The sequence below is a fragment of the Sminthopsis crassicaudata genome, chromosome 2 (assembly GCF_048593235.1).
Source record: "Sminthopsis crassicaudata isolate SCR6 chromosome 2, ASM4859323v1, whole genome shotgun sequence".
Classification (NCBI taxonomy): domain Eukaryota; kingdom Metazoa; phylum Chordata; class Mammalia; order Dasyuromorphia; family Dasyuridae; genus Sminthopsis; species Sminthopsis crassicaudata.
The window spans coordinates 254610914-254622482 of record NC_133618.1 but is presented as its reverse complement, the minus strand read 5'-3'; the positions used below and the strand labels follow the sequence as shown (position 1 = coordinate 254622482).

The 11569-nt window shown below is 33.1% G+C and overlaps 2 protein-coding genes across 4 annotated transcripts in view; both read left to right on the top strand.

Annotated features, from left to right (window-relative positions):
• STMN3 (stathmin 3) overlaps nucleotides 1-2894 on the top strand; it is a 43206-nt gene extending 40312 nt beyond the window's left edge. For both annotated transcript variants that reach the window (XM_074288865.1, XM_074288864.1), the window contains one exon: nucleotides 2701-2894. The gene's annotated coding sequence lies outside the window, so the exon portion shown is untranslated. The remainder of the gene's footprint in view (nucleotides 1-2700) is intronic.
• Nucleotides 1-11569, top strand: part of GMEB2 (glucocorticoid modulatory element binding protein 2) — a 55640-nt gene that overhangs the window by 1890 nt on the left and 42181 nt on the right. The window contains exon 2 of one of the 2 annotated variants that reach the window (XM_074288859.1): nucleotides 5414-5605. In XM_074288859.1, the coding sequence (XP_074144960.1) occupies nucleotides 5475-5605 (131 nt within the window). In that variant the 5' untranslated portion in view covers nucleotides 5414-5474. Of the gene's footprint in view, nucleotides 1-5413; nucleotides 5606-11569 lie in introns of those variants that run through there. The other variant, XM_074288863.1, reaches the window with a different exon arrangement.

Here is an 11569-nt window from a genome sequence, read left to right as displayed (position 1 = left end):
CGTTTTCTTGCATGGTGAGTGATGAGTGAAGAAAAATGGAAAAGACTTTTTTTTGGACATGAAACTAATATGACCCTGAAAATATGTGTAAAATGAGTTCTTACTGATCGTGTTAGGAGATTTGATGAACTGAATTCATTTAGGAAAGTGGGCGAGCAAACCAATAGTAGGTGTGCTCAAGTGGGAACTTGTACATGTAACATATGTGGGTGTAGAGTATCTGTAGAAATGAGAAGCTCATCTATGTATTTCTCTTTTGGTTGCTAAAGATGTGGGGGAGTACATACCTCTGAGGGTGAAGTTGATGTTTTAAAATAGTTTTAAAAACAACAAAATATTGGTCGATGACAACACAACTGTGTTGTGTGAAGGAATCTATATACTTTAGCTGCAGTGTTATTTAGCTGGCTAGTAAAATTTAACTATACATGTAATTGGTAGTCCCTGTTAATTTAAAAACTAGGAAATTAATTTGGATGAAACTTCATGTCATTAAAATTGAAGAGGTTCCTGATAAATTTATGAGTTCTGAATATGACATGGGTTTAACTGTTAAATTGTGTTTAAAAGCTATTTGCTTTCACTTCACATTCACATTTAAAATATATATTCCACTTGTAGCATTCTTTAACAAGTTTTTAAAACTAAACCACCTTGAACTCTTTACTTTCCCAAACACCTAATTTAACAATCAAGGTTTAATTTAGGAAGTTAAGCACTATATTTTAAAGAATACTATTCAACTCTGCATAAAAAAAATAGGTCTAGTTTGCCATTGCATGAATGTGGACTTGACTATTTTGTATAGAAAATAGTTTTTCATTGATAAAGTATGTATTTTTTCATTTTTTCCTTTGAAGAAAGATGAATTTTAAATACTAAATTGCTTGCTCGTTTTTTAAAAAAATTATAATGATCAAAGTTAAGGGGGAAATATTGAGCTGATTGCTGAAAAGCCCCCAAATAGATATCATCTTTTGGTTTTCAGAACTTAATGTATATATATTTTATATTATTTTTGTGGTAAGGATAAGTTCTGCATTGCCTACTCATGTTACCATACTAGTATATTTTTTGGATGTTTAGGTTCAGATCTTCTATATCATATTGAAAGTTCTTTGAATGAGGGCTGACCTATACTAGCCCTTGAATTAGTAAGAACTTGGTAAGTGCCATGAAATTGTTTTATTGTCACAATTCTCATACTTCTGCTACTTCTTTTAGCAAATCAACTCTTGAAAAGATCAAAAGTTTTAATTCTATGAAAGTAATATGCAACATAGAGTGTTAGTCATGCCAGTCATCTTTTGAAAAGAGAAGCTGAAAGAGGTGACATAGATAAGTGGAATAAAACAACTTTTTGCCTGCTTAAGTTTTCTTAGGAAGAAAGCATGGATAAAATGTTAGAGAGAGAGAGAGACAGACAGAGAGAGAGAGACAGAGACAGAGAGACAGAGACAGAGACAGAGACAGAGAGAGAGACAGAGACAGAAAGACACACAGAGAGACAGACAGAAAGAGAGAGACAGATAGAAAGACACAGAGAGAGAATGTAACTGTGTGTGTGTGTGTGTGTGTAAAGTTTTCTCATGAACATTTCTCTGTTTTGTATGACATTTTATTCAAAGAGAAATTACTGGTATTTCCATAATAAATGGAAAAGCCAGGTTTTTGATTTTAAGTGTACCAGCATAACATTAAAGTTAGAACAGTATTTGTATTTACCTTGTTTTTTGTATATAGGCTCATCTGTAAAATGTAGTTCATAGCTTTTTGTGATTTCAATTCAGGTACTTTGTAATTTCTTTTTTGGTCATAGAATAAAATCTGTTGTGTTTGGATTTATCACACAGTAAAGATACTTTGGACCTCATTGAAGATACGGAAAGCTATTTAGGTGCCATGTAGCTAATTTGTTTTGTAGCCAAGAATAATGTACAATCAACCTGTATTAAATTTACTTCCAATTTAGTATTAAAGTATTCTAAGTTTACTTTGGAAAAAATAAGAATTGTGTTCAGTGCTGTTACATAAAGAAACTAGTCAAGCAAGCAAGATTTGGAAGGCCTTGAATCCCTGGGTAAGAAATTTGGAGCTTCTTCAATAATAATCTATTCCAGACATAATGCTCCAGTTTGTGCTATTGGAGAATAGTAAGAACCTGGTCCCTGCCCTCTAGGAACTCATAGTCTAATGAGGAAGACAAAAAGCAAATAAATATGTATAAAATTGAAAAAAATTCACTTGAAGATGTGCCTTTATCACTTAAGAGAGTCAAATTTCTTAAACTGAATAGTTTGGCTATTTTAGTGTAACTTCAAAGTTCAGAACTCAGCCTAGGGAAAATGAATAGAGCAGTTTTCAGCAGGTGAATTAATAAAAAGATAAAATTTGATTTGAATGTTTCCAATTATTGAAGAAAGCTAACATCAAGAAAGAAAGTTAAAATTAAGGAATAACTAGAACTTGAATCAATATAGAATATCTAGTTTAGAATTATTAAATATGATGTTTTAAAAAGTGACATGTTTAAAATAATTGATTGGGTGTCTTAAATTTACAAATTTTTGTGTAGAAGCTTTAAGCTGCTTATGTAATTGTAAAATTTGTTTTAAGCATATACTGTGCATAAAGTAAGTGTTTAATACACTTTAGAGTATGAATTTAAAACTGTAAATATAACTAGCTTCAATTTTGCAGCTTCTCTCACAGAATTGTTTGAAAATGGAGTCCATCTTCTGGAGATTCTGGCACAGGCTGGGTCACATGCAGCAACTGGAAGATATGCTCATGCACATGTGAACACTTCCCTTCCACTCTATACAGACACTGTATTAGCTTTTTGTTTTGTTTAAAATTTGAAATGTTAATAAACAATATATTATGTATGAGTACTTTCTGGAGCCGTTTCTTTATTTATATACTTAAACTTATTTTTTAAATACTCTTCCACATTTGTCACTTTCCCATAGCCCTCTAAAGCACTCTTTCCCTTAACCTGTTAATAACTTGGAAGGTACTTGAGTGTTATTCTAAGATGTCATTTTTATTACTAGAATTCTTTTCAGTTTTTTTCCCTTAGAATTCTCTGCCCACTGAAACTTTTCCTTTCCCAGAAGATTGCCACTCTTAAGACATACACCTATATTTTTTTTTCTTGCTCTTTCCCTTAAGAAACATGGGTTTTTTATTTTGTTGAAAAATGCTATTTTTTCTTCTCTGATATCTTAGACATTTATATTTAAGTTCTATTTTCATACTTGGTTGATTTCTTGAATCCTATTTAGGACTAAAGAAAAGCACTGTAATTTGCAATTTGATGGAATTGTAAACTCTACTTGGCCACCATGCTCCTTTACCTCACTTAGTACCAAATTTGTCTGTTTCTGGGTGAATCAGGAGTATTGGGAGACCATTCTTAGTTAGGGAGAGGATGATTCTAAAAGTTAAGGGTTAGTACTATGGTCCTTATAGTTGCCTACTCTCTTCATCATTATTTGTGGACCAAGAATGGATAGCCAGCTGAATATCCAACTTAACCAGCCTTTGGTAAAGGTATGCATATTTCTTCTCTTCCTCCTCTCCTCAGCCAAATGAATTTAGATCAAAAGCTATTATATCTGTTATTATTAGTGCAATATTTGTACATAAATATGAGAGCATCATAATTAAATTATTTATTTATTTATTTATTTATTTATTTTTTGCTTGTATTTAAAGGCTAGAGTCAAATACCCTGAGATAACTCCTGAGAATTCAGGCAAAGTTGCCTAAAGTTTGCCCTGTCTTCCTTTTATATTTTGTCTTTTGGTCATATGTGACTCTGTAACCCCATTTGGGGGTTTTCTTGGCAAAGATACTGGAGTGGTTTATCATTTCCTTCTCCAGCTCATTTGACATGAGGAAACTTAGACAACTAGAGCTAAAATGACTTGCCAAGGGTCACACAGCTAGTAAAGTACCTAAAGCTAAATTTGGATTGGGGAAAATGAGTCTTAACTCCAATCCCTACACTCTATTGCTCCACTTACTGCCCATATATGTGTATTTATATTAAGTAAAGAAAATAGTATTTATAGTTTTTTAAAAAGAAGGGATAACTACTGAGATATTCTTTTATAGAACTTTTTACCTTGAAGAAATTAAATATTGAATATGGGTTTAAACCAAGATTTTAGATTTGCCTTGAGCCATTCAATTTCGCAGAAATTAAATGTTAAATTGGCCAGTTGTCTGCAGTCACAAAATGACTGGGTGAGAATATGCTTGGATCCAGGCAAATTTTAGCACCTTTATTAGTAAAGCAATTTAAAACCCATGTCTTAATGATAATATTATCTTGATAGCACTCTTAAAGATAGCAGTAGTTATCTTTTAAAATGTGGCCTGCTTAGTCATTATTGGAATTGAGAGTTTTATAAAATTTGACATGATCTGTGTTTTAATCATTTAGTGAAGATTAATTTAAAAATTCCTAGATTTTCTTGATAGAATTTAAATGATTAAAAAAACCCTGATTGTTCATCCTTTTCTGGATTGTATTATAGAAAGAGGCAAGGCTATCTTAACCAGCTGATTGTTTTACTTGTTTAGTAAATTGAATTTTGCTTCTTAGATTTGTGGCTGCTGAAAGGATCGAGTGCAGCTAAGATGACATTTTTTGATAAGATTTTTTTCACCAATTTCCACATCATATAGAAAGAAACTCCACTGCTGATGACAATCCTGGGTTGCTACTTAAACTTTGAGTTGTTCAGGCCTGTAACACTTCCTTTTAAGTGCTGCCTTAACCTTTAGGGTCCTTTCTGCAGAGCATTAGATCATAACTCCTAGAGGGATGGACCTTGGCTTCCTAGCAAGCAATATGACCTTAAAACTCCTGTCATTTCTGAGTCAAAAAAAATTTCTAGTATATGCTAGGATATACTTATTTTAACTAAAAGGAAAAAGATTGTAGTAATAGTTGGATCATTGCCTATAATCAGTTAATTGCAGCTTAGTAGTTTTATTTTGAATATTCCTATATACTCAAGATTTTTTATTACAGTAGGCTTAAGATAAAGCTTATATAATTTTGTACACTGTGCATTGTGCCTTTCAATGTGAAAACTATTGTAAGAGAAATGTAGTTGTAAGTGTTCATTTTCTTCTATAGTTTTATCAAAATATCCTAGTCACTGTGTATCAAAACTTCTTAAGATAATCTGGACAATACTGCTGTGATCTTTTTGTAGTACTGGAATTTTAATGTTAACAGATTTTGCTCAAAATAACTGCCATCAATTGGATTGGGGGATTATTTACATTATACTGAGCATTTAAAAAAGCACTTTGGTTTGCCCTTTAATTATTTTATCCAAAAAAAGATGATTTCCCTGTAACCCATTTGTGATCTTATTTATTTTTTGGCCAGGACTTATAATCCTGGGGGAGTTACTACATTACTGGTAATTGGTATCCTCATCTGACTAATCATGGCAACCCCTGATGTGAGTGTCCACATGGAGGAAGTAGTGGTTGTGACAACACCTGACAATGCAGTTGATGGCAGTGGTGTGGAAGAAGTGAAAACTGTATTGGTGACAACAAACCTGGCTCCTCATGGGTAAGAAACTCATCTTACTGCTTTTTGCAAGGTTAAAAATAAGGAATCTTAATTAGGGCTTTGTTCTCATCAAAGCGGATACTTTTTTCTTGAATATTTTAAGAGTAGAATTCTGCAAACTTTTGTTTTCAAGGCCATTTGATGGCACATTGATTAAAACCCTGATCTTATAAGACCGAAAGACACCTATTTGTTATTCTCAATTAGAAAACAAACAAACCAAAAAACTGTTCTGCCTCAGCCTCCTCAAAGGTAAATTGGAAATAATAGTACTTAGCTGTAGGATTGCTGTGAGGATCAAATGAAATGATATTTGCAAAACACTTAGTGCAGTGTTTGGCACATAGTAGGTACCTAATAAATGCTTATTCCCATTTCTTTTACTTTAACACATTTGTTTTTGAATCAGTGGACATGTTAAGTGATTTTTTTTTTTTTTGAGAGGAAATAAAACATACCAGTCTTTGCTTGAAATCTAAGAAAACCTGATTGTAACCCTATGATATTTGTTTTCAATTTTGCTTACATCAGATTGATGTCTTAGTATTTGTTTTCATGTCAGGTTAGCTACCATGGAGTGGTATCTCTATAGATTTTTTTTATTAGTCAAATTAGTTAAAAACTTTTTCCACATAGAATTCAAAATTTCATGATTTCTATTAAATTTTTATTAACTTTATTTGGGAATTTTTCTAATCTTACTATATATATTCTATAGCAATAAAGAAATGTCAATTAATAAGAAACTGATATTTTGTTTTCATTGGCTTTTTATAAATAAAAATCACAGCCATATTACCAGAGTGATTATCTGTCTTTCCATTCCCATATAAAAGATAATGATGGTGATATAATTCCCATGCAGAGAGAACTTTAAGATTTGTAAAAATGTATTCCTACCAGCATCCCAATGAAGAGGTAGTATTAAATATTTCTATTTTGAAAATAAGGAAACTGAAACTCTGAAAAATGAAGTGCTTTGCCTAAGGTCACACACATCTACATCTATTAAGTGTTAGGGCTGCCACTGAACTCCAGATCTTTCCCAATTTTTCTTCTAAGATTTTTTCCTCTCTTATTTAGAATCCACTCTAAAAATGTATGTATCTGAGCTTTTGAATATCTCTGAAATATAAATTTAAAGGCGAAAGTTTGCATGCATCCTGCCTTCCTTCTCTAACTTGTTCATGTTGGTGAGATATAACCTCAAAAGTCTACACAACCCACATTTCATCTCTAACAGGCTTTTTTCATTTCTAACTATAAATCATGAAGAGGAAATATGTGTGTGTGTGTGTGTGTGTGTGTGTATAGAACTGTTAAAATAGGTGACTATTAATATATGAAAATTATGATTAAAAAATATTTCATGGTCTCTTTATATATGTGCTTCATTTGCTAATTACACAGGGGCTATGTAAGCATTAGCTTTTACTTGGTTATATCATGAGTTTATTAGTTTTCCAGAAACTGCCCCATTTTATTCTTACAAAGTTTATAATTTTTTATTATAGCATGTTTGAGTTTGTTTTTTAAACTATTAACTAATGATTTTTGAATTTTATATTAAACAGATTTTTAAAGAAAATTAAGCACTTACAATAAAGGCAAAGGTTTGTCACTTCTCACTTTGTCCTATTTTTGTGTGTGTATAATTCTCAAGAACTGTTCTTTATTTGTTAGACATTCATAAAGTCATAGAACTAGGGTTGAAAGAAATATTTGGATCATCTGGTCCAAGTCCCCTTTTATAAATGAGGAAACTGAGTTTCCCAGAAGTTGGAAATTACTTAAGGTGGTAAATGACAGAGCTGTGATTCAAACTCAGATCTTTTGACTAAAGTTCGCCATTCATTTTACTGTGTCACAGAAAGGAAAGCAAATCTATACATTATACTTGGAGCAGAAATCCAGTTCTGTGGTGGATTGTTTAAAGGGCGTAGGGGGTAATGAGGATTAAGCGAGATTTTCCTTGTGAAATGCTTTATATACTCTAAAAATAGAAATTTTTAAAAGATAGTTAAGTCATCTAAATAAAGTTATGAGAAAGATTCACATTGCCACCTTCACTTTAAAGTATGGTGATTTTTACATTGGTTGACCCTGGAAATAAACAGCACCCAACTTGCTTTGAGGTGAAGGTTAAAACTTCCTGATCTGTTTTGCTTTGTTTTTGCTATAACTGGTTTCATCAGAGTAACATTATTTCATGTGGCTAAAAGTTTAGAAAGCATTTATAAAAGATGCAAAATGTAAACCTCTATTTTATAGATGAGGAAATTGATACTAAAAGAGGTAAAGCACCAATACAGGGTGTAAAACCTGGATCTTCTGACTCATCTGTCTTAGATTTAGATGGTAAGTGGCCTTATAGTCTGTTGTGTGCCATCTCCTTATTTTTAGAGTGGAAACTGAGACCCACATAGCTCATCTGACCTGTGCAGGGTCACATAACTGGTAGATGTTTGAAGTAAGATTTGAGCCCAGGTCTTCCTAACTTTAAATCCAGCCTATTTTATTTCCCCCCTTTTTTTCCTCATTCATTTCTTTATTCCTTTTAAAGAGGCTCTTCCTCCCCACTGCTAGTGTCTTCCATTTGAGATTACTTTCTATTTATATTCTACAGAGCTCATATGTTCACAATTGTTTGTATGTTATCCCTCCCACATTAGAATATAAAATCCTTGAGGGAAATGACCATATTTTTGCCTTTTTTTCATATCCTAGCTTTTAGCACAGTATATGTGTTTAGTAAATGCTTTCTGACTGGCTTCCACAGTCTGGCTTCTGACCTCATTCAACTGAATGAACTCTTGTTCAATGTTTTTATTAATCTCTTAATTTTCAAATCTGATGGGTCTTTTCCCAGTTCTTAGGCTTCTTGACCTCTTTTGTAGCATTTGGCGCGGATGAACACCTCGATACTTTATCTTCTCTGGGTTTTTATGAATATATTCTCTTTTGGTTCTTTCCTATTTGATCTTTATCTCAGTCTGCTTTGTTAGATCAAAATTCATATCATAGTGGTTATACCCTTGGGCTCTGTCCTACTTTTTCACTTGGTGACTTCGTCAGCTTCCATGGTTTTAATGATCATCTTTATGCAAGTGCTTCCAGTTTGCATATATCCAACCTTAGTCTCTCTTGAGTTCCAGTCATACATCACTAATTATCTATTAGCCATCTCAAGTTAGATGTCCTGAAGACATTTTCAGTTCAGTATGTGCAAAACTGAACTTAATATTTGTTTTAATTTTCCCTTTAAAGCCATCCCTCTTTCTAGGTTCCCTGTTTTTTGTTAAGTGTGCTATAACCTTTCTAGCCCCACAGGTTCACCATTTTGGTACTTTTATTAATACCTTACTACCTTTTACTTCACTTATCCAGTGTATTCTTAAATCTGGATGTTTTCTACCTCCACAGTTTCTTTTACCCCTTCTCCACTTAGTCACCCTCTTAGTTCAGGCTTCTGTTAACTCTTACCTGAACTACTGTATTATCCTCTTGTCTCAGATTTCTTCCCATTTAAATAAATCCTCTATTTCTAAGTGCAACTGGTCATTTCATTTCCCCACTCAATAAACTCTAATACAATGCTCCTATTGCTTTTAGAGTCAATTTGTTTGATATTTAGGCATTTAAAGCCTTTCATGGCTCAGCCCCAATCTACCTTTCTGGTTTTGCACATTAATCTGCTACCCAAACTGGCCACCTTGAAGTAGCATGAACACATGCAGAGGCACACATGTGTGACTTTCCATGTCAAGTTTACCATCTTTTAGAAAGAGCCTTTCCTAATCTTATGATTCTGCTCTCTCCCAACTCCCTAAACTACTGTGTTTATTGTGTTTATTTTTTATTTATACTTTATGTAATTATAAATGTATATATTTCCATAAATAAGCTTCTTAAGTGCAAGGATTGTTGCACTTGTGTTTTTGTATTCCTAGTGTCTAGTAGGGATGTACCTGATACTTTTTTTTTAAATAGCCTATAATTTCATGTGTATAAGGACAGTTAGGTGGTGCAATGGGTAGAGTCCTAGCTCTTATCTTCCTGAGTTCAAATTCTGACCTAGACACTAGTTATGTGACCCTCGGTAAGCAACTGAACCCTCTTTAAACCCAAGAAGGAAGTGGCAAACAGCTCCATTATCTTTGCCAAGAAAACCCAAAATGACTTATAGTGAAAAATGCTCTACATCCCTAGAATAATAACTGATGAAGTCTGACTACAAATTGAAGCATATTTTTAAATTTCTTTTTTTTTTTTTGGTGGGGGAATAGAAAGTGGGGTAAGGGAGGAGGAGGAGTTTGGCCAGTGTTTTCATTTACAACATGACTAATATGGAAATATATTTTTCATGACTGTAATTACATAACCTTTATTAAATTTTTTGCCTTCTCATTGAGGGGGGGTGGGAAGTGAGGAAGAGAATTTTGTACTCACAATTTTTAAAACAAATGTTAAAAATTGTTTTTACATGTAATTGGGGGAAATAAAATACTGAATACATTAAAAGGAAAAAAAAAGAAAATCGGCAAATGGGTCAAGAAGAGTAGGACTCTGCTGAACAACAAATAAGTAGCTCCTAGTGAGGAGCTCTATCAAAGCATATACATAGCTGCTCTTTGACTTAGTCTTAAAGAGTTAAAGGCACCATGAAGTTAGATGACCTGTCCAGAGGTCATATATGAATCTACTACAGAACTTACATTCTGGTCTTCCTGACTTCAGGGTCTGGTGTGCCTGACACATAGTAGGAGCTTAACAAATGCTTGTTGTCTGATTGATTACATCACACTCCCTTTCCCCAATTTTTATCTATTTTCAGATTCCAGACATACTTATTCCCAAAACACTTGTTATTTAGTGAAATTGCAGAAAAACTCCTAGGTAGATAATTTTGTAATTTCACCTTATAGCCTTACTCCTTGAATTAGATAATGAATAATCATATTAATATAATAAGTCCTGAGTACTAATGAACAGATTCCAAGTTTGCATTTTTAATAAACTCTAATTTCTGACCTGGTTTAAAGTAGAACAAAACTTTAAAATTTTGGAAAGTGATTATCTCTTTTTAGTACAGAACTCTCTGGCACAGAAGGGTGGTTACCATAGCAATTAATTTAGGTCTTTGACTGGAAGAGATTGCTAATGGCCCTTAGGATGGACAGAACAATCTTAAGCAAGATGCTCTTCGTTGCTAGACATAATCTTTAAAGTAGTTTTTGTGTCCATTTTGCTCTGCAGAAGGGATCTTAGGATTTTTGGGGAGAAAATGCCTATCTTGCAGATTCATGAGAAAAATGCTCCTTGAATCTTAAAACACTGTGTTAACAAGAGTTGTTATTAGTCACAAGAAGGTTTGAACCCAGTCTGTGGAAGCTTTCTTCTGAATGTCAGCCAAAGACAGACTGTTCTAAAGTATATATGCTCTATCTTCTAATTGACTGTTATAAATGCATATATGAAAACATAGAAACACTACATGTATCAAGAGACATGCCTGAGGAAGAAATAGAAAATACCTGGGGCTTTTGTACTCCTTATATATTTACTATATTCTCTTTTGTATTATAAAGAGTGTCCCAGTAGCTTAAACTGCACTAAGACTTTGGGAGTATGTTTATGTGTACATATCTTATCTCTACCTCCCATCCCTAACCCCATACTCCAAAGTGTCTTATTACATTTTACACTCATTCTTGAGGGTATTCAGTTGGAATATCTTATTTATCTTTGTAACCTTCAGTTTCTGGCACAGCTTATTTCTGAGGTTGAACAAATAATGTGCCTAGTAACATACTCTGAAATCCTTTCCATAAGCTTGTGTGGATTTGTATTGACTGAGAGAAGTTTTCTTTTGGTGAAACTGATAGATAGTATTTATGTCATTTATTGGTGACACAGTCCTTAACTGTGAAATAGAATGCAGTTAACTGGCCCATACTGGGGCCT